The 23,206-nt window shown below is 36.4% G+C and overlaps 1 protein-coding gene across 1 annotated transcript in view; it reads left to right on the top strand.

Moving 5' to 3' along the window:
• The window catches only part of GTF2A1 (general transcription factor IIA subunit 1), a 28,113-nt gene extending 4,907 nt beyond the window's left edge, over positions 1-23,206 (top strand). Inside the window, exons 2-9 of the mRNA XM_032188663.1 lie at positions 2,223-2,324; positions 4,068-4,275; positions 6,639-6,703; positions 8,746-8,821; positions 9,812-9,945; positions 10,815-11,135; positions 14,436-14,525; positions 18,578-23,206. Of these exons, the coding sequence (XP_032044554.1) occupies positions 2,223-2,324; positions 4,068-4,275; positions 6,639-6,703; positions 8,746-8,821; positions 9,812-9,945; positions 10,815-11,135; positions 14,436-14,525; positions 18,578-18,685 (1,104 nt within the window). The 3' untranslated portion in view covers positions 18,686-23,206. The remainder of the gene's footprint in view (positions 1-2,222; positions 2,325-4,067; positions 4,276-6,638; positions 6,704-8,745; positions 8,822-9,811; positions 9,946-10,814; positions 11,136-14,435; positions 14,526-18,577) is intronic.

Raw genomic sequence — 23,206 nt, 5'->3', positions numbered from 1 at the left:
TTCTGTTCTAATTAAATTGTGTAAGCTTTATGCAATTTGTTTAATTATAGAAATAATAGGGCTTAATGTTATTAAGCACAATGTCTTTTTGCATCTGCTGTGCATTAAATCTAAGTGGAGAAATAATCCTATTAATGATGCTGGGTATTTCTGAGTTCCTCACTGCACAGAACTAAAATGCTAGTGCACAAGAGTAGTCACCTTTTGTAAGTCTGTTTCAAATGTCTCTATAAGCACAAATAATGCTGTACGTGCAACTTCGAGATACAGGCATGCAGTACTGTACTGTTTTGAGAGAAAAAAATGCAAATCTGCTGTTTTTTGTTTCTTCTGGAGAAACTGAGTTTTGGATGTAGGTGCTGTAACTGTAGTTTTCAGGTAAGGCAAACATCCCCTATTACTTGGGGCCAGAAAGTTTTTGCAAAGACAAGTTTAAAAAACAAACAAAAATAAAGATGAATTCTGTCATTACAGCTGCTTGATTTGCAGTGGTTTGTTTTGAAGCTGCAAAGTGGCAACCTAATGAAATGTGAAATGGAAAAAAAAAAAAACTAGTGTGCTGATAGCATGGCGTTCCCCAAAATGTCGGGGGTGGATTTTCTGACCAGAGTTGTAGTGGGGTGTGTGTGTGTTTATTTTATTTTATATTTAAATGTAAAGATATTCACTTTGTTTTGTGCTTATTGTCTGTTCAGCTTCGTTAAATCTTGTGCTGTTCCCTCCTCCTTTATTCCATGATGGAGGTGTGACCGTTCTGTTTCATAACGCGTGCGGTGTAATCTTGGGCATATCTGTAACGGATTCAGCACTTCTGGGATGCATTAAGCATCTGTGCGTGCATAAAAGATGTGTTTTAAGCGCATGCAATAAATCTGTGTAGTTCCTGCGGTGCCGATCTATCTCGCTGTGTGCACTTGGTGCAGATTTCCTATACATTCATTGGAGGGACAGCCCTCCTGGAGGGTGAAAGCCACCATACAAGTACAGAGTGTTTTGCTTGTGTGCAGCATATCTGATGTGTGGCATCATTTGGGTTTTTTGGCAGGAAGTCAGGGAGTGAGGTGGAGGAAGATGTCGGCTGACAGAAATTTGTAGTTACTTTCAGATTAGTTTAGGAACAGCCTGTACCCAGCCAAGGAACAGCCTTGAGCAGTGAAGTATGTATGGCTCACAGGCTGCAGGCTGATCAACCCTAATCCAGACCTCCAAGTTCTACCATGCAATTAAATAGCACAGATGTTTAAACCCCACCAAAGTGCCATTGAGGTTCACGCATGTAGAGAGGTCCAAACAGTGGTATCTGCTTAAAAGGTACAGCATGTGTATGGTACAACTAGCCTACGGTCTTACGAATTAAATATTACACATTTACTGGTAAGGTTAAGTATTCTCTTTTTAAAATTGGCAGTCACCTAGTCCAACCCCCTGCTTCAGCAGCTTGCCCAGGACTGCATCCAGGCAGCTTTTGGGCATCCCTGAGGATGGAGAGTTCATAGCCTCTTTGGGCAACCTAAAGTGAATTAGCAGTTTGCTTTGCCAATGACAATTCAGGCATGAAATCAGTGTAATAGAATATGCGTATGTCTAGTTTTGCCCCCTGAAAAGTGTGTATTGTAAAAACATAAGGACTGAGTGAAAACAAAAGTCTGTCTAGTCTAATATCTTGTCTTCAGTAGTTTCTGTAAATAGATGTGTTAAGGAAGAACAGGACATTCATATATGAACACTTTGAGTTTTCTGAGGCTTCAACATTTTTCAGCTCGGCAACATCCTGAGCCATAATCGATTCCTGCTCAGCTAGCAAGCACCAATGAGTTTCTTCTCTGTGCATTTACCTAATGTTCTTTTGAACTCCTGGCTTTAACGTATTTTTTTTTCTTTACACATTTAGCACGTACACTGGCAAATAGGCCACAAACTTTGCTAAATGGAAAACAATCTTCTTTTCCTTGTTTTGAGCTAAACTCCTCATGGCTTGAAGACTCTTGTGACACAAAAGATGGTGGACGGTCCCTTCCCTTTTCACCTTGTTTGAGCTGTTTTTGCTGACATATACTTTCGTGCGTATTTTAGTCACTCAAATGTGCAGCATATTCTGTAGTGCACTTTTCAGAGGGTTTATTTTTTTTTGAAAAAATCTTATTTTAATGTTACGCTACTAAATTTCTTTCAAAAATAATGCTGACTACTTGTTTTTTTTTTTTTTGTTTTTTTTTTTTAAGCCTAAATTGTACAGGTCTGTAATTGAAGATGTCATTAATGATGTCAGAGAAGTTTTTCTGGATGAAGGAGTGGATGAACAAGTTCTTATGGAACTCAAAACAGTAAGTTACAACTGAAAAGATTTTAAATAGACCAATGCACCGAATAGTTCTTGGGTCTGTCTACTGTTGTACACAGTAAAATACTAATTTTTAATTATCAAAGCAGTGTATTGATCTGCATGTCTGTAGCCCCACATCATTTGGATTGTACTGCTCTAGAAAGAGGTCTGCCCACCTTGTTTACTTGCCCTAATATGGCATGTCAAACTTGATAGAAATTAACAACACATCTGAGTTTACAGTGCAACCGTTTCAGTCCCTGAAAAGTTGTATCACTTCTTTAAAAAAGAAAAGGGAAGGAGAATATGTTTATTTTAGAGGTAAAACAATTCTTAAGGTTTCTGTGCCGGAAAAGTAAAATGCTTGCTATACTTGGTGTTTTTGTCTTAGTGAAGATGCTTTTGACTTATTTTCATTGCCAGATTATAGCAGATACTATTTGTGGTTTGCAGAAGTATTGTTCTGGGGGAGTGGTATGTGATAAATCATACTGCGTGTGTCACACTACTCCAAATATCTCTGATTCGGAGTATTCGCTTCATATACAGTGTGTTTGAATTGTTGACAAGGGGCCAAAAGAAAGGCATGGTGTTGACTTGAGCTGTACTCAATGGGTTTGCCATGCCATGCTTCAAAAGCTTCCTGAGCAAAAGTAGAAAGTTCTCAAAAGAGAAAATAAAAGGCAGAAAAAAAGGAAGAAATAAAGTAAAAGGAAATTGTGGAAGTAGTTGCCTGCTTATTTCAGCTGTTGGATAAGGCTTCCTTCAATAAACGGGATGTCCCACATCAAGAGTATTTTCAAAGTATTAAAAAGTGGGTGGCGTATGAACTTTGATTAGAAAGAAACATTTGAAGAATTCTTTTCCATGAAACCATGACCTGGCTTGAGGGAAAGAGAATGAGCGCTCCAAGAAAAGCACCTGATGTTTGTGTTACAGGTGTGTTCTGCAGATCATGTCAGAAAAGATTCAATGAAGAAAGTGCCAAGAAGAGAAATGAAGGAAGGCTTAGGGAGTCCTAGGCAGGATTTGAGATCACGAGTCTTGGGTGCCCATAGCCTCCCTGACTACAGTGTGTTACAAAATACTCGTGTTACTGTTTTTGCAAGAGCTCTGCTGCTTTGGTGTTTGTGGCTTATCTTGAGAGACTTTCAACTGACAGTCAGCCCCCTGAGCTGAAGGGTTGGAGAGGCTGAGTTTGACACCGTAGTAGAAACTTTCAGTGCTTGTACAGAGACTTTATCCTAGGTACACCGGTATTTTCTGTTAGTGTTTTATCAGGTAATAGTCTTCATGCAACTTGTGTTGAGAAGTTCCAGGAAGAAATGGCTTGGGGAAAGCTGTAATAAAGAATTGATTTTTGTGATGAAAGAGATAAGAAAGAAAGAAGGTAGAGAAGTGGCAAACTGATATTTTTAAATAGTTTTCAGGTTTATCTTTATTCATGCTTCTGTTAGGGTTGTTATGATCCTTCCACAAATGGAAAGAAGGAAATGGAAGAAGGAAAGAATGAATGTTAAAGCCCGAACTGATGATTCTGAAGGGACTATTTAATTCTTATTAAAACATTACCTATGTGAAGTTATCTCTTCAATCTGTATTTGCCAGGGGCTTTTTGGCTAAACAAACTGCACGAGATAAACAGTGAAAACAAATTCAATTATGTAGTACTGTCTTTATATCATTACAAGTCTTGCTGAGTAAGAATGGTACAGAAAGATTTCTCTTTTCTTTTTCCAACTAGCTGTGGGAGAACAAGCTGATGCAGTCCAAGGCTGTAGATGGCTTCCATTCAGAAGAGCAGCAGCTTTTGTTGCAGGTGCAACAGCAGCAGCAGCAACAGCAGCAACAACAGCATCACCACCACCATCATCACACACAACCTCAGCCACAGCAGACTGTGCAGCAGCAGTCTCAGCCACAACAGGTTCTTATTCCAACGTCTCAGCAAGGTCAGACTTACTCTTTAACATCTCTGATGAAGGACTCTCAAATTAGACCAACTCCTTCTGTAGCATATTTGAAATCTAGAAGGATGTTTGTACCATGGGTAGCTGTGTCTTTACGTCAAACTTTGTCTCTGCTTGACTCTTTAATGGGTCAAGAGAGCTGTTGTGGTGGAAAAGTATCGTGGCATTTCTTTTAGTCATTCCTCAGAAGATTTTGGAAAAGCTGATTTCTTCTGTTACTACTTAACATATGTTTTCAAAATACATGACTTTCAGGTTGTGGCAAAAATCCATTAACAGCTCCGTAAATTCAAGACAATATACGTATGTGGTTGGCAGCTTATTCACAAGATAGTAATGTCATTAGGAGCAAATTATTTTAAAAAATATTTAAAGAGCTTGTTAAGCATAAGTAGATGCTAGAATGTGAAAAATACCTCTATAATGGTCTGAATATAAGTAGATGTTTTCATGTAACAGGTTTCAAATGAAAAGCTTAACAGCTGTTTTTTTTACGGTTGTAGCAAATTGTACTGTGGGTGTTCACGGTACATTTGAGTTAGCCGTAAGAGCATTGTTTCTTGTAGTGATTGTCTTGATATTCATTGTCCGTGAATAATGTAAGGGAAACAACATGTTCACCATTTACAATTTAATTTAAAAAATAAGATGAACAGTACTGGATTCTACTGCAAGTTTGCCACATACACAAATCTGCTACCCAGCTGACTACTGACTACTCTGCTTCAGCTGAGTTTTCAGTGTGGTATTGCAATTGTTGCTTAAAGATATTTATCTGTCTTAGTCAGGGACTTCAGTCTTCTTATCAGGTTTCATAGGTCAGGACCTGTGTTGTCATAGGCACAAATTGACCTCCTCTGCTCCACCCTCCCCCCAAAAATGTTTCGATTCAATACTGAGAAGAACTAGTGTGAAAATAACTTGTTACTGTTTTTTGTTTGTTTGTTTTCTTCTTATATTACTTTGTTTTTGGCTGGAAATAAATCTGTTTGGACTGCCGGTATAAAATTTGTTTTGAGATTTAAGACCCCCTAATGCATCTTGAAAATGAGCTGGGTGTCTTCAACTCTAGTTACAGAATCTGTTTACCCAGACCTCTAGTGGCTGCTTAGATGAATAGCTGTGATGCTACTGATCACATTGCCCACTACTGATCGGAGGTCCCTGTTCCCCCGTTTGTTTCCTAGGGTAAAATACAGTCCTGCGTACAGCAACATGTTTAAAACCGATTAATTGTTGCCCTATGTTGTGTCCTAAGACCAAATGACAATGTGGAGGTTAAATGAATTTGGATATTGAAGCACTTTGATCACAGATACATGTAGTTTAATAAATTACATAACTTCCTTGTTCCCTGGTGGATGTTGTGCAGTGGGAGGATTGGGTGAGTTGGTGTAGTGGTTCTTTACACAACTTGGTGCAGTCCCAGAGAGAGGCTGGGACAGTCAGCATGGTTGTTCCTGCTGTGCTGTGTGTGATTCTAGTGCAGGGTCATGGCTTCGTAAAAGTTGGAAAGATGGTCTAGGACCTTGGTGTAGTGTTGTGGGGCTTCCCTCTCAAGAATATTTCCAGAAACTCTCAGTTACCTCAATAATCTTAAGATTACAGGATTTTACAGGATTGCATGGAAAATACCGTGTTGATGATTAGTTCATATTGCTCTGTCACTGTCCAGTTTGTGGTTACTGATGGTGGCACTCACAATCTGTTCCGTAGCATTCTGGACACTTGCACTTACAGATGATCAATAGATTGATTGTTCACATAGCTTAGCCATCTATTTTCTGTAGCACACCAAAACTATTGTGTTGTATGGGACAGGTGTTTGATTTTCTTTTACTACATCAAAAATGTCAGTGAAGATCACGTTTGTTAACAGGTGTGCTAACTAGACCACACTCAAGCTAACTGCTGTGTCCTGTTAACATACTCTTCTTCACCTTGCAACAGTCCTTGCAGTCTGTTTTAGGAGTTAATCACTGTTCGTTGATGTTTTTGGAGAACTTGGATCTGAATGTCAGCTAACTTATAAAAATTTCTTATATACCTTTCATTTCAGAAAAATATTTTAAATTTTGCTTTACATAGGATCAGAGTAGATCAGACTGACGCCATTGAAATAAGATCTGTAAAGCCAAAATAGCCATACCACCTCTCAGAGCTGTTGTTATGTATTGCCTTCACAGTAAAATTTAATAAGGTCAGAAGCTGCTCAGTAGCTCTTTTTGTTCTGAAGCCCAGCTGATGTTTGTGTAATGTCTTTTCGAAGTTATTCTGGCTTGGATGTTTTTTTGGGCCAACTGCATCATTTTCATGAAATGTTATCTTTTTTTTTCTGGTTTTAGCACCTCAGCAGCAGGTTATTGTGCCAGATTCCAAGCTGATACCACATATGAATACATCGGGCATGGTAAGAAAAGCCAAAGTTTATACATCCATATGCTGTCATTATATAAGTTGTTTTGACTAAACAGTAAACACAAATCTGGTATTAGTCATCAGAGAAGTAGGACACATCGGTAAAGCTGTCTGTCATTGCTGAGTTCTGCTGCTGTAATGATAGTCCAGGAGAAGTAACCCAGGACGTGGTTTTGGTAACTAATCTAGGACTTACCTTGATGTTCTGCTTTAAGTGGGTTAGACCAAAACTTTATTTAAATTAGAAATTTGGTGAAAATCTGCATGATGATATTCTTGTCATATACCAACACAGCTGTGTTAACTGGTACAAATGTATTGCTAGATGCAGAAAACAACATTAACTGTTCTGAAAATTTAATTTTATAGCAAATGAGAGATTATTTGGCAATTCAGATCTATCTTTTCTGGTCTTATTTTTTAGATTCATGAATTTTATAGGAGGATGTGAAACAGTCTCGTTATTTATCCATTTCTCTCAGTTTTTATCTCAAGAGGTTATTCTTGGTTGTCTTGCTTTAAATGCCCTTGCAGGTCCTTGAAAACAACAGCTAGTAATAGTTAGTGAATTTTTATTCTAATTATATATTTATATTTTTTACCACTTCTATCGTAAAAGCACATGAAACAAAGCTTTGTGATTAGACAAAAAGCATCAGCAACTTGCATAACCTTCAGTTCTCCATTAATTAGCTGCTTACCTTATAGAAAAGAATCTGAACTTCATTACTTAAATGGCATGATTTACCCAGAGGCTGAGAGCACAATAATATCTACCTTGTTCTAAAATGTTTTATAACTATTTCGATTTAATTTGTAACTTCCATGGTACAAAAGTTAAATGTTCTGTGTTTTCTTTTCCTGTCTCCATTCAGTTAGACCTCTTTGGGCAAAAATGAGTATGCAGGGATTTTAAAACCATGCTATTGCCTAAATGCAGATGAATTGTATATGGCAGAAGACTACTATTCAATAAATACTCTTTTACAGAATTCATTTGGAATTATTGTGTATTTCTAAGAGACTTTTAGGTTGGTACTAGAGACTGGATCTGACCTTGAGTATCTTGGAGTGCAGAGACAAATGAGAATTTATTTATCTGCCTTTGGGACATGAGGATGCAGTAAAGCACTTCCAAGTTTTGTTTGGTGTTCTCTTATTTTGGAAATTGTAACTACTATATGGATCAGCCAGTAAGGGGAGATCATGTTTCTTAGGATCAAGAGGTATATGCTCTACCCAGTAACAAAGTTTAAATCCTTTCTGTAGCAGACAGTAATCTCCCGTGGTTCCTCTATGATGAGGGAAGGGAGGCTTTTCAAAAGGTAATTGACATTAGACCCTTGAAATGGAGAAGCCTCTGGAGAAGTCTAGGTCCCTGTGTGAGTAAAGGATTTATTGCAGATTTTTGTGTTTGGAACTCACGTGATTGTGTTGGAATTCGATTTCCTTGTAAGATAGAATCATTACCCATTGAGAGTCCTTGGCTTTTCTCTTTTAGCCAGATATCTTGAGAGAAAATATCAGTCATTCTGTCAACTGTCAGTACATTGTATGCATATATTCTCACAAAAGAGGTATGTAATTTGGGACTTGAAAATGCAAATCATTTGTAGATTGAAGAAAATTGCAAACTCCTTGTGAAAACAAGATAGGGGAACGTGATCCTTGTTTAAGTACTGTGTTTTCCTTCACATATGAAAGATTGCAAGTAAAATAGCCACCTGAGCAATGCAGTGTTGTATTAGGTCAGCAGACAGGGCAGAGGAGAACAAAATCTGCTGAGCATAAAGACAAACCAAGAAACGCTGTGCAGCTGAGTTCAGGTGTGTTGTTTAGTGATTGTTGCTTGTCTCCTTCCTGTTAAGGAAGGATTTTTTTATATGTAGTATAATGTACAGTTGCTTACAGCCTGCTTTTTCAATTGCGTATGTGCAAACGTTGTAAATAGCGATATAAAAAAAGGTACATATTTTCAGGCAGTGTATTGTGACATTTAACACTTGTGGCTAAAAAGCTTTTCCTGTATTTCAGAGTGCTGCAGCCACTGCAGCTACGTTGGCTCTCCCTGCTGGCGTTACTCCTGTTCAGCAGATACTTACAAATTCAGGTAACTGTCATAACACTGAGGTCAAAGAATGGTTATGTGGGTGCTTGGGAGGGAGAAATCCTGGATTGTACCCCCTGCTATAAAAATCAAAATCTGGGAACCAACCCTTAGACAGTAGTGTCATCTCTTCAATAAACTCCTGGACTCTTGTTCTCCAGCTGGTTAGTCTTATGAACCTAACAGTGGTTTGGTTAGATTCTGTGCACATCTTCTGTGCTTGTTAGACAGGTACGTGAAACAAGAAGACAGGTTCTTCTTTTTGCTGTCTCTCTCCTTTTGCATATTTCTGAATTTTATGAAACTTCTGAATTTTTTGAATCATGATCAGAGCAGAGATACTAGACAGGTTATAAAAGATCAGAATCACTTCATCTGTGACTGCAGATGAGGAGTGTCTTAAGGTTTTGGGTATCTGCTAAGCACACAGTGGAATTGCTAATTTTGCTGGCAATGCTAATTTTATTTTAGATTTATTATGTTTAAAGAGACATGCTGTGCACTTAAAATATAAATGTGATTTTTATGAACAGCTTCACCAATGCTTTATGTACTTGTCCATGTATTATTCTGATGGTGTAAGCTTGATTCTAGGTAGGCTGTGTGTCGACAATAAAGGCTCAATTTTCAAGAATCACTTGGTGCTCTTGCCAGAATAATTCACTTAGTCTACTCAGAATCACTTGTGACTTAGCCTCCCTGCTTTAAACATTTGAATGTTTAATGGATATGTAGGTGAAATGAAATTGAAATCTGCATAGGTAAATTATTTTTGGCTTGCATACTTCATAATCAGAAGTGGTAAACAGCCCTATTAGTGCTTTGTTTGACATAGGTGCTATAGCCTAGTGTCTTTTCACTGGTGAAAACAGACCACAAATGCTCTTTAATTGTTACCAGTGTTCTTCCAGGAAACAAGTATCTAAACGACAATAATTTTAAATGGTTATTTCTGCTCTTTGATTCATTTGATAATTATTTATCTTATTACAGGCCAGATCCTCCAAGTAGTTAGGACTGCAAATGGAGCTCAGTACATCATTCAACCACAGCAGCCAGTTGTTCTACAGCAGCAGGTCATACCACAAATGCAACCTGGTGGTGTACAAGCACCTGTTATACAGCAGGTAAAGAAAAAAAAAAAACTGAAAGTAGAAACCTTACAGTAATAATTAAGCAAGTTTGCATTTTTGCTGGGAAATTGAAATGGAGTACAAAGACAGAAATAATATATTGAAAAAAAATAAAGTTTCGTTCGTAAAAAGTTCTTAAAAATTAATAATTTTGAAATGTAGCTTTAAATGTCATTTTTATTCTTGCAAAATTCAGACTGGCCTAAGATTAAAATTGCTTTTGTGTGGCTCCAATGGCAATTATATGATGTGCATAATGTTAGTCTGTATCCTTTCACAAATGTGTTTATCAGTTAAAATGATTCTGTTACATAACACATAGAAGAAAATACCTTTTAAAAAAATACCTCCACGAAAAGCACAAAATCCCAAACTGGTCATTTTATTACTGAATCCAGTATGTTTCACCAGGATTTTTGTTCAGCTACCAGGTCAACTGTGCATCCAAATTTTGTTGGCATTGAATTTAGTCAGAGTTCTGCAGCTTAGACATGAATAACAATATGTATAGAGTTTAAAGTTGAGTGTTTTATGAAGAAGCTTAAAAAAATAGTATTTTATTTTAACTTAAACATTTCTTAACTGTGCGTAGAACTTGGGGTGATTATGGTAGTGCTAGCTACTAGTATGGAAAATGAAACAATAGGTTTTCTTTAGTTTAGCAATACAAAATGCAGAAAACGAATACCAAGCAGTGAGAGAAGCTGCTATTGAAGATTAAATTATCTGATATAGGTAGAGTATTAGTAACTTTTGTTTCTCTAATTAGTCCAAGTTGGACTGATGTGCTTTAATTGTTTAAAAGAGTAGCGTGGTACCTTGTTATGTTATCAGTCACTGTACTTGCAATGGTATTTCATCAGGTTTTGGCTCCTATCCCTGGAGGGATATCCCAGCAGACAGGAGTAATTATTCAGCCTCAGCAGATCCTGTTTACAGGAAATAAAACACAAGTCATACCTACAACAGTGGCAGCCCCTACACCAGCTCAAGCACAGATTCCTGCAGCTGGTCAGCAGCAACCACAACAGCAGCAGGCACAACCACAAGCACCACTTGTTCTCCAAGTTGATGGAGCAGGAGACACATCATCTGAAGAAGAGGAGGATGAGGAAGAAGACTATGATGATGATGAAGAGGAGGACAAAGAAAAAGATGGAGGTGAAGACGGCCAGGTTGAAGAGGTAAAATTAGTCCTAATTTATAAGATTGAAGCATGTCTCTATTTATTTATTTATTTATTTTTCTCAACAGTATTTGAAAGAAAATTATATACCACAAAAATTGTTATATTCCCATGTCCTGGTTTCAGCTGGGCTAGAGTTAATTTTCCTCCTAGTAGCTGGCATGGTGCTGTGTTTTGGATTGAGGATGAGGATAATGTTGATGACAAATGGATGTTTTAGTTGTTGCTGAGCAGTGCTTACACTAAGCCAAGCACTTTTCGCTCCTCATACTGCCCTTCCAGTGAGGAGGCTGGGGGTGTGCAAGGAGCTGGGAGGGGACAGAACTGGCACAGCTGACCCAAACTGGCTGCAGAGATACCCCATACAATGATACGGTGTCATGCTGAACAATTATATGGAGTGGCTGGCCAGGGTTGGGGGGACTGCTGCTCGGGGATGGGCATCAGTCAGTGGGTGGTGAGCAATTGCATTGTGCATCACTTGCTTTGTATATTCTATTATTATTATTATTATCATTATCATCACTATTTCTCGTCCTTTTCTGTCTGATTAAACTGCCTTTATTTTAACTTGTGGGCTTTTTTTCCCCTCCTGATTCTTTCCCTGTCCCACTGGGGTGTGAGGGTAGTAAGCAAATGGCTCTGTGGTGCTTAGCTGCCTTCCGGGCTAAACCATAACAGTCTTTTAGTCTTACTTGAAAGAAAACTACATACCTCAAAGAATGTTACACTCCCATAATCTTGAGAATATCACTTCTATACTTGTACTTAATTTTCTTTATTTCCCATATTGAGGCTGTGGAAACTGTTGTTAGCAGAGCACCTTGAAATGCAGCTGGTGTGTGTAGGGTGGGAACAGCAAATACTGTTAATTATTATACCCTTCTGAAAACTTAAGTAGTATTTCTGATGCTATGGAAAGATCTGCCATGAAACCTTCACAAGCAAACAGAAGCAGTCAACTGCTTTTGGGACTGAGTGCATGTAACAGCAAGATGTTAGGAAGAATGACAAAAGGAGAGCATATTTTTAATACATTGAGGAGACAAATAACGTGGTCTGGCCTGTATCTTACTCACTGTGTAGTTGCTTTCTGTTGAACTAGAACGAGACCAAGAACTCAGATTATAAAACACCTTCTTAAAAGCGCTGACTTTATTAATCAATGATTAATAAAGTCAGGAGCAGGAGTGAATGTTCTTAATAACATTCTTGCTGCCTTCTTAACGCTGTGCTTAATTTAGACTTTGAATTTGCTTGGTTTTGAACTTGAGCCAGTGGTTCTTACCAGGTTTTGCTCTGTTACACCAAAAAAACACACAGAAAAAAAATCCTAATAAGCTAAAAGTACTTTTATTTCAGCTTCTGACAGGAAATTGAGCACTTCCTAAATCTGTCCCTAAAATGCATTTTGAATTATCAGATCACTTCCACAGTTTTCTGCAGCCGTTCCAATTATCTTAAGATATCATTTAAAATGCCAGCATGAGGAGCAGTTGTAGTATTTCACCATCTGTATCACCCATATATTATACGCAGATAAAACTTAATTTTTTTATTAAGGAGTTAAATCAGTTTTTCTGTGATACATTTACAGTGGTGTCAAACAGTATTTTTCTATTACAAGTTGAATCCACATCACCTTTTCCATTATTACTATCATTATTATTTCTCTTCCCTTTCTGTCCTATTAAATTGTCTTTATTTCAACTCATGAGCTTTTACTTCTTTTTCCCCTCCTGATTCTCTCCCCCATCTCATCGCCTCAATATGGGAAATGAAGAAACTGAAATACAGGGATAGAAGTGATATTCTCGAGAATTTGGGAATATAACGTTCTTTAAAGTATATAGTTCTCTTTCAAATCAAACACTAAGACTGCTGTGGTTTAACCCGGCAGGCAGCTAAGCACCAGCACTGATGTCAGTCTGAATGTGTTAAAAGTATAGGTCAACATGCTTAAATATCAATTGTTCCTTAATATTGTCTTAATGCTAGTGCTATTTTTTTATATGATAAGGCTTTATTATCAGCATGCCAGAGAGCCCCTGTTACTTTTGCTCCTGGTGTTCATCAGGAACTAGTTAATGAGTTGAGCAGTCCATTAAAAGTTTTTTAAGTCACTTAAATAGAACATTATTTTTGAAAGAAATTAGGACTTCTGGTTCACCTTTTTCTTCCCCCACTAGCATTTCCCTAGTATAGCTTACATATTTTGGGGCAGGTGGGAAGATGAGGATTACACAGAAGAGAAGCTGTTCTTTCTTAAGAAAAGCTTTCTTAAGAAAAGCTGTTCTGCTTTTATTAGTGGTTGTTTTAAACTTTCGAAATACTTGCTATTTAGTTGAGATGTGGGGGGGACACAAACCTCAGCTGTACTGTTCTCACCATACTGTAAAGAATTTAGTGCATCAGAATTCTGTTTTGTCAATACAAGCCTTCAAATGCTTGAGGAGAGGAGCAAGAAGGATCTGGAAGAGGAATGCAGTTTAGAAATGAGCTTTAACACAATCCTCTTGAGTACAAGTGGGAAGGCTATGCTGGGAAGAAAAAACTAGACTTGCAGTTCAGTAGTGATATTTCTAAGTATCCTCGTGATGCTATCTGGTTATCTTGTAAGACATGCACAGTAAAATAGTAAATAGAAACAGTAAAATGATAAAGGAAATAGCACAACTTAGAAAGGTTTGGAAGGTGGAGAAACCCTTGGTAGAAAGAGGAAAAAATGAAAGTAATTTTTAAGGAACTTGAAAATACTAGAACATCTAGAGAAATTATTTTTATGTATCTATGCAAGATCATCTTAAAAATAGCTTTTTTTCTCCCCTAAAAACTTCATGCTTTTGTTGAGGTCTTTTTCTGTTACATACATAACTAAGTCATGGAGTTTGTATTTCTAGTGGCATGCAGGGAGTGATGTGGGTAATGTTGCTTTTCCGCTGCTTAGAGGCTTTAAAAAATGAAAATCTGTACAATGATAGATTTTTTTTAAATAAATGACAGGCACCAGAACACTTAAAATAAAGAAGTAAGAATGTTTGTAGTACTAAGAGGTTACAGTGTCCAGAATCTGGCTTGATCATTGAAGTTGGGTACTGAAAGTGGTAATGACATCTCCTGAGTAATTGTCATGGAGGGGATAAAGGAAACAGACTTGATTTGTCCACTGGGAAGCCTAATACTTAATGTGTCAGATGTTTATTTAGGTGCATAGTTCATAGACAGACTGTAGCCTGATATGAGTAATCAAAGTAACAGTAATAACGTTGCAGTGTAACTTTTCACACGTTTCTTCCAGGAGCCTCTTAACAGTGAAGATGATGTGAGTGATGAGGAAGGACAAGAACTGTTTGATACAGAAAATGTTGTTGTGTGCCAGTATGATAAGGTAAAACATAAATGTGAGAAATCTAATTTCTCTGTTCTTCCTATCAAGTCATAACTTCAAAGTGACACAAAAACATCTGTGTGACTGTCAAGTATAGATAGATCTGTAAAGATTATAACACGAACGTTAATGTAAGAACTAATAACTGTTTTTAAAACTCGTCTCAGTGAAAGGTGTTTTTTATTTTTTGATGGACTTGGTGGCAGTGAGGAAAGCTTAGAAAAGTTTGATTTTTTTTTTTTTTTTTTTCTTTATCATGTCTGACTGATTTTTAAAAAAAGGTTAATCCTTTGGGCTCATGAGAAATGAACTCTTGTAAGTTTTGTAGTTTGTTGTAGTCAGAAATGAAAATAGTAGTCATTAAGATTTAGACTTGTTAGAAAACTACCTACTGATCACTAAAAATGTTTCTTTGTGGTGACTAAATAGTCTTCAGAGGAACAATTCTTTATGTGCCCTGTTGGTTTTTTATTAAAAAAAACAATATGGAATGCTTTTACTTATTTTGCTTTAAATTCCGCTGAACTATCCTGTCTTCCCTAGAATGACTAGTTTCTTTCTTTATATTTGCCCTGAAATATGTGAGGATACATTTATGTCTGGAATTTTTTTAAATTTGTCCAGAGGCTCTTGGCACTTTTTTATTGAAGTAGTACACAGAAAGATTATTCTATATGGATTTTCTTTCTTTGCCTGTGAGAGTTTACTTGCACTGTGAAGAATAAGGATCCTTTTTAAAGCAGAGAAAAGATTGTTGAAGAAAAAACCCTTCATTGCAAAGAATGACTTGAATATAAAATACTCAGTTATATCTGGATTCTACTTGTGCTTGTCATCAGATTGAGGAAAATAATATCTACATCCTAGCTGTCTTTCTCCTCTAGACGGTACTCTGGAATTGTTAGTTTCAAGGCAGTTCATGTGAGGGACCTTGGAATAGCAGTCAGAAAAGCTTATTGGGAGCTGCTAAAGCTGAGCAACAAGTACTATCTGAAATCCTCACCCTCTGCAAAATTAAGAACTTGAACTCAGTAGGGAAGTGTCCACTGTGAAGCCTCTAGTGCTCTGGAAACACTTCACTTAACAAACAACCATTCAGTTTGTTTTTCTAGAATACAAAACCAACAGCTCAGTTGTTCTGAACAAAGTTCTTTGTCTTGTACAACATACTGAGTCCTGCATCAGCTGATACAACAGGTGCATCTTGAACAGTGAGATGAGGGCGAACAGGTAGCAATGATGCTCACAGAGCACTCCACCGTCCTTGGTACCTTATATGAACATGGATCGTCGTATGCCTCCTCAGTCGTCTCTGTTTGAAATCAGAACTACACTTATAGTTGTTACTTGTACAGCTCTCCAAACATTTGGTTACTCTTTCTTTCATTCTCCAGAGGTATTTTATTCCTTTATATCCTTCTGTATCATATTTGATACAGGTGGGTAATGCTGTGGGAGGATCAGAGCTATTCAGTTACAGTTGAACCTTCCATTTATTAAGTGGAGCAACAGTGTCCTGTAGTATTTCACGTGTGCTTTTGACCTCAGTGGACACAGAGCTGACGTTTTTATAGAAAAGTCTTTTGGAACACTGGAATTTCATTCCTGAGTTGTAACTGTCCACTCAAACCTATCATTTTTTTCTACCAGTGCAATTGTTTTTTCATCATTACAGCCTTCCATATACATTGAATGTCACCATTGTTTTGTTACACAATGAGTTAGGACAGTGATGTCGTTCTGCAGCTCTTTGGTAACCATTCTTCTCTGTATGATCAGTGATGTTTTGTCATTTTTTGGATGATTTGTGAATTCTTAAACTATGCACACTTCAGCCAGCCCAAATACCTTTTGGAATAATCTCATTTCACTGTAGTAACCGTGTTCTTGGTTTCTCATGTTTTACCAATTTATCAGAGGACCTTCCTGCTTACCTTATGGCAACTCAAAAGTTTCTGATGAGAGATTTGTGTTGAGTGCCATTTGGAAGTGCAGGTACACTATATAAGACAGGCTTTTTCTTGTTAGCTTCTTTGCTGATTCCAGTAACATAGCTTAAAATGACCACAGAGCAGACAATAGTACTAGTGATTGTTTGAGTACTGTAGTTCTTCAGCATTAATAATAAATGATGAGACTTCTCGATGAAACTTGAAAAATTGCAATGGGGTTATCTTGATTTTTATATGCCTTTTGTAAAATTTCCTAAACTCTTTTTTTAAGAGTGCTTAATGACACTTTAGTTTAATCTGGTGTAGTTTACAATGACTTTTCTCTTTTGGACAGCATTTCAGCTTTCTGAGAGATCCTTGCTTTCTTTGAATATCTGGTTGTCCTGCAGCTTAATAGTACTGGTGATCTTCTGCTCTGTGTTTACAGTATGCTTTCTTTTGAAAAAAACATACAAAAACTCTTCTGCCTTTAGACTGAATTTTGATCAGTTTCTTTTAGTTTTAAATTAAACATAAGAACACAAATTTACATATACGGCATTGTAGGGTGTTCATTGCCAACTTACTAGCCCAGGGAAAATGCTTGTCTTGTGTTTTTGCTGTCAGTTCTGGTGATGTTTTCTAACTGAAGCCCTTAGTTCACTGTCTTGGACTTAAAAGATAGTTCTGTGTTCTGTGGGGTCCTGAATTAGCTTCTTCATGAAGTAGGACTGGACTTTACAGTACCTAGAACAGCCCCAGTGTGCTGCACATCGACCTTTACTCAGAAGGCATAAGATAATTGAAATCTACTCTTGGTAGTAGTAGTGCTTCTAGTAGTACCAGTAGTACTTAACTACTATTTCATGTCCTTGTATGTTTTCTGATCTTGACCGCATGGGTCATCTGCTTCCTTTAGTCAGGTACTACTGGTTTGGGAATAGGCACTAAGAAATAAGAGTAACTTCTGCATGAATGTATTTGTAAAGTGAACGGGAATAAAGCTGTTGTTTTATTCTTTCTATTATTCTGTGGTAATTGGAATATATATTATAATGTGAATATCCATTATGTCACAGACTGTCATGATAGGGACTCGATGTAGATGAGGAATGGAATGAATGTCTTCATTTTTTTTTTTTTCTATCTCAGTCTTTTTTGGGCTGATGCAGATAGTTGGACTAATCTGACAGAATAATTTTCAAAAATTTCTTTTATACACACCTTAAATGTCTAATATTTTAGCTAGGAAGGCTGTAGTTTAAAGTTGCAGCTAGAATCGTTTTGAACATTCAGCTTCATTCCATCATCTCGATCTGGAGATCTTACATTCCTCACCTTACACTTTGAGAAGAGAATTGGAACATAAATCATATAAAATGACCTACCATTGAGGAGAAAGCATACAATATAAGATCAGTGCATATATATGTTATCAGCTATATCATCTTGTGCATTTTCTACTGTGGAGGATTTCAGGCTGAAAAATCTTGTAAATAATCTTTTGCCTTTTAACCAGTACTTAACATTCCAAATCCCAGAGTCAAACTCTAATGTTATAAATTGAAAGTTGAGTATGTTAACTGTCTGTACATAAAGTAAACAAACCATTTAGCAAGCAAAATGGAATTTAGACAAGAGATGCGAAGAATTAACTAAGTGGTTGACTCTTTCAGGACTAGTTTAAAACTTTAGTCTTTGTTATGGTGGTTGAAATAAGAATATCTGGCTTTCAAGTGGAGTTTCATGTAACAAAAATAATTTAATCATATGAAAGCAGCAGAAGTGAATATATACTTTTCCTTTTTCCATTTCAGCCACATCTGAAAATGTTCTGAGTGCTTTGGATTTTACAATGTCTTTGTGGTTGCATTGTTTCTCATCAGTTGCTGTAAGAGTTTTCCCTGGTTTAAAAAATGGAAGCTAAAAATGCTGCTAGATGCATCATTACGCTTTTTTTTTCATAGTTAAATGCAGAATTGATTTTTTGAGATGTTTATAGCAATCTAGTAATGTGTGTCTAATTGTTATTTTCATTTTTCTTGCCTGTATAATGTACTTTATGTATTACTACACATTTCTGACGCAGAGTAATACTTCAACTTTTTTCCCTATTTTTAGATCCATAGAAGTAAAAACAAATGGAAATTTCATCTCAAAGATGGCATCATGAATCTTAATGGAAGAGATTATGTATTTTCCAAAGCCATTGGGGATGCAGAATGGTGAAGTTTTTAAAACAAACAAAACAAAACAAAAAAACTCCCTGTAAAAGGAAAAAAATCAAAAGCAGGAAAGGTTGAGACTTGGACTTATACTCCAACCAAAATGTGTATCTGCACATCAGAAATAAAGCATAAACAAAAGTATTGGAACAAAGGTAAAATGTGGCAACAAAGACACTACTTCAGATGAGCAAGCCATGGACTGTAGCAGCTATAGCATTGTCTGGGAGCTGGTTTTGTGTGTTAGGAATACCTTAATTATCAATTCTACATACAGGTACCTACAGCTGGTATTTAGCATGTAAGGCTTTGTCCCCCCTTCTTCCCTTGGTTTAAGATTTTAAAATACTTCTTCCACTGATTGAAGGAACTCTTCCCTTTGATAGATTATTAATCTGAAAATGCTTATTGTGTGTACAAATCTTTGCTTTGAACACTTCCTTTTGGTAGTGAGGATGGTCAGAATGTTACTTAACTGCGCGCAAGCTTTGTACAGAAGGGTAAGAATTAAGGTGTTAAATTTTAAATAACTTGTATAAGGAAAATATTTTTAATTCTGATATGCTCATTAATTATAATATCTATTTGTTGTTTTCAGTTCAGTTCCCCATAAACAAGTTGTTGTTCCTAGCAATTATAAAATGGTAAAATGATCATTTATATTTCAAAATTATTTTATGTGAGTGATACCTTTCATTTGGGGCTGTATTTTTTTTTAAATACTAAGCACCTGTAGCTCTGGGTTCCCCCGTCCCAAAGTCAGACTGCTTAACTTTTAAACTATATTCTTGCTGTTTGGTGGTGGTTCAGCATCATTGAACTGAAATGAATAGTACAATTTTCATTGACTTCTTAAAAATGCTTTGGAGAGCTTTTGAATCAGATGTGTAGATAATCACATAATAGATTTAATTCCTTTACCTACTTACTACATCTGTAGTTCAGACATCCACAAATAATTGAACAGAACACAAGAATGACTAAATTTTTAATACAGAAAGTAACATAAAAATTCTAACATCCTGACTGCAACTCTGTTAATCAAAGATCAGCTTTACTGAAAAGTATAGCCATAAGTTACCTGCAGCAGTTAATCTCTCTAAAGTTTCCAGGTGGCATATAGTTTCATGAAAAGAGCTGCACAGCTTTAGAGAACACAAATTTTTTTAAAGCATCCTTAAACTGACTTGGTAACAGAAAATCGAACAGTTGGATGCACTAAATCTTGTGTAGCGACTTTCTCTTTTCCAAAGGTATGATTTTTTATTTTTATTTTTCCCCTTGGTGTGTGTGTGTGAAAAGCAACAACGTTGCTCCCCCGTGGTTCCCCTCGTCCTGAGAACTTGAACACCTTTTCTTTATGCATAGGTTATTCTTGTAAACCCTGCTTCCAGAAATGGAGTTACTTTTGGATGAGGAGAGGGAATGGGCATTATACTTACAAAACTGTTGAGGAGGGAATGTTCGTGTGGCTCACCATTTCAAAAAAATGTCTTTCGCTGGGTGCTTGGGAAGGCAATGAAATGGACAACAGCAAAGATGATTTTAAATAAATTGGGGAAGACTTACAGAAGCAGACATTTGATCATGAGTTCTGACCTTATTTTTAATCTTGAGAGTGAAACTTACTAAACGTAATTTAACAAAGTCACAAGTGTATTTTGGCAGTATATAAGCACTGCCCTAATTTTCATTTTGATTTACTTGCTTTCAGGTGTGTTCATTCATAGTCTAAATAGTATGTAAAAGAAACCAACAAAGAAACTCCAAATACATTGCAAGGAGTGTTTTTTTTTGCTGTGATTTTGTACACCTGTGCTCTCATTGATAAAGACTAAAACTGCCTGTAGGCCATGTCTAGAGCCATGTGGTTGTTAGTAAGTTATCTACATACATAAGCTTTATGATAAGTTAATCGGTATTTTTTCTAATTCATTCTTAAGTAATGTCACCATCATTCAGAGTGTGTTTGTGGCTCAGGGCATCAAGGTATGTCAAACTGGTGTTTGCTTTCTTCCGAACGAAGCAGATATTTTATTATTTTATTTTTACCACTGTTGACACTTCTATGTACAACTGCAATGAAGTGAATAATTTACCAACTAATACCTTCCCTCACCTTTTCCGTATCTGTTTCCAGTGAGTCTTAAGTAATGGGCTTCAGAAGAATTCCCATAACACTGCACAACCAAACCAACAAAGGAAAAAAATCACTTTTTTTTTTTTTTTTAATAGATCCCTGTTTATGCTACTGGAACCCAGATTATGTGGACAACACTTTATTTTCATACATCTTAGTCATTTTTTCACCCACATATGCGTACTAGAAGCTGCATAGCCTTTTAATTTATTTTGAAGGGATAGCAGAACATTACAGGTAACTTAAGCTTATACTATTCTAAAGGATGTATGAAGCTGTCTGAACTTGCACAGTCTCTTGCAAGCTAATTGTATGCTATGCTTTTCAGATGAGAAATTTTGTCTTCAAATACAGTACCTGTGAAACTTTATGAAAGCCAGTCAGACATGAACATACCAAACTGTGCTCTTATTGCTACATCAAGTGTTCCTTTTTTAACTCAAAAAGCATGTTTTAATTTTATTTTATTGTAGCAGCTTGCTGTAAGAATGTAGTTTGCTTAATTTTACTATTGTACTTGAATTTTAATCATGGTTTTAACAATGTAACTGAACAGACCATTTCACTAGGTTCCACAGAAACCATTCCTTTCAGAGGGCAAGGGATTCCCATGTTCATAGTTCATAAATTTTTGTTTCCTTTGAAATATTTTTTGTTGCTGATTTTTTTTCTTTCAAATAGTTCAGTATTATGGAAACAATTAATGATTTCAAGAGGGCTTATGTTAAAATTTGCACAGATAATGGAGCACCTTTTTATGACGGAAAAAATGGGGAAAGATACCTTCATAATTATAACCATGATGGCTGATGGAAACTTGCAGAGCAACTGGGCAAAATTGGGAGTCTTGTGCCTTTTCAGTTTCAGCAGAATACCTGTTTTGCCAGTATATATATTTTTTTTTAATTTTTTTTGGATTCCCAAGAGAGTAAATTTCCTGCAGTGCTTCAATCAAAAAAAGCAACTTTTTTGCTCTAATTCTGTTGGGTTCTAGTGTGTGCAATCATTTAAAAACATCTAAGTTGAAAACAAATGGAAATATGTTTTCTGTTAAGGAGATGATAGATAATTTAGTTGCGTAAGGAACTTTATATTGGACTATTTAAATAAAATTGTGATTTTATTCCCCCTGAGTTGCTGGTTAGTGACAAGATTTCTTTGAGGCTTCATACTCCTCGTTCCCTCATTGTACTCACAAGTTGCATTTGAGCATCATTCAATTTCCTAAACACAATTTGAAGTGATAATTGTGGTCTGAGTTAGTTTCCAAGAACATGATACATGATTCTGAAGCACAGTTTCTAGAAAAGTGCAAAGAGCATGTTTTATCATGTAACAGGTTTTTTACAAATGTTTTTCTATTTCTGCTGCAGAATAGGAGTGTTAAAAGTGAATTTCGTTGTCTGTGAAAATAATTCTACCACTTGACAGTTAGCAGTAATTACGTCACTGTAAAACATTAGCAGAGGAAAATTTCTTAATTCCAGTGGAGCAGTTAGAGACCTTGTTAACTAAAGTTCATTTTGATTCAGTCTCCTCAAATTGTTTAAAAAAAAATAAAAATTTAAAAACAAAATGGGAAAAGCCAAAATTCCTCCCAAAGCAAAAGCTTCCTAATCAAATGCAATAAGACATCGTTCAGGAGGTGAAGAGCAGTTTTAGGATAATGTGCACTGGTTGACACTGGGCTGCTTTACACAGCGTCGTGGGGTTTGTTGTGTGCCGCACCCCCATCCACACACACCCAACTGAAATTAGAGTTCTCAGACTTGGAGAGTAATGACTATAAAAGACGAAGAAACTTGCACATTGTTTTGTATTGGTGTCTGGCATCTAGAGTCTTGTTTTCCCATTGCTGTGATTGGGTGGGAAATGTGTAAAAAAACAGTCCATTGGTTTCCCTGTTGTCTACTTTTTTTTTTTTTTAGGGAGTTCATGCAGTGTGTCTTTTAATTATTATTTGGTGGATTTGACATTGTGGAACAAAAGGAGTTTGTTTGTTTGTTTGTTTGTTTTTAACAGGATGAACTACCTTGGGTTAGCTATATGTACAGTCATCCAATGAGACATGTTCCAGAGTGCATAGGGTACCAATAGAATATGGAGTGGGGGAATATCCTTTTTTGCTGTTCTGAGCTACTATTGTCAACTGCTGTTGTACATATACTGTTATGTGTAAGGGGGTAAATATATTTATTATGTTTGTAAAATTCATTCTGTACAATTGCAGATCAAGGTTGCTCCTCTGTGATATACAGGATATTATGTTTCAAAGGCCATGCTTGGAATACAATTAGAGAACTTAGTATTTTGATGTACTAAGACCTATTTTAAGTTTAATATTTTGCCTTTGCAAAAACTTTAATTAAAGATGTTATTTAAAAA

The sequence above is a fragment of the Aythya fuligula genome, chromosome 5, assembly GCF_009819795.1.
Source record: "Aythya fuligula isolate bAytFul2 chromosome 5, bAytFul2.pri, whole genome shotgun sequence".
Taxonomy (NCBI): domain Eukaryota; kingdom Metazoa; phylum Chordata; class Aves; order Anseriformes; family Anatidae; genus Aythya; species Aythya fuligula.
This window is presented reverse-complemented; position numbering and strand designations above follow the sequence as displayed.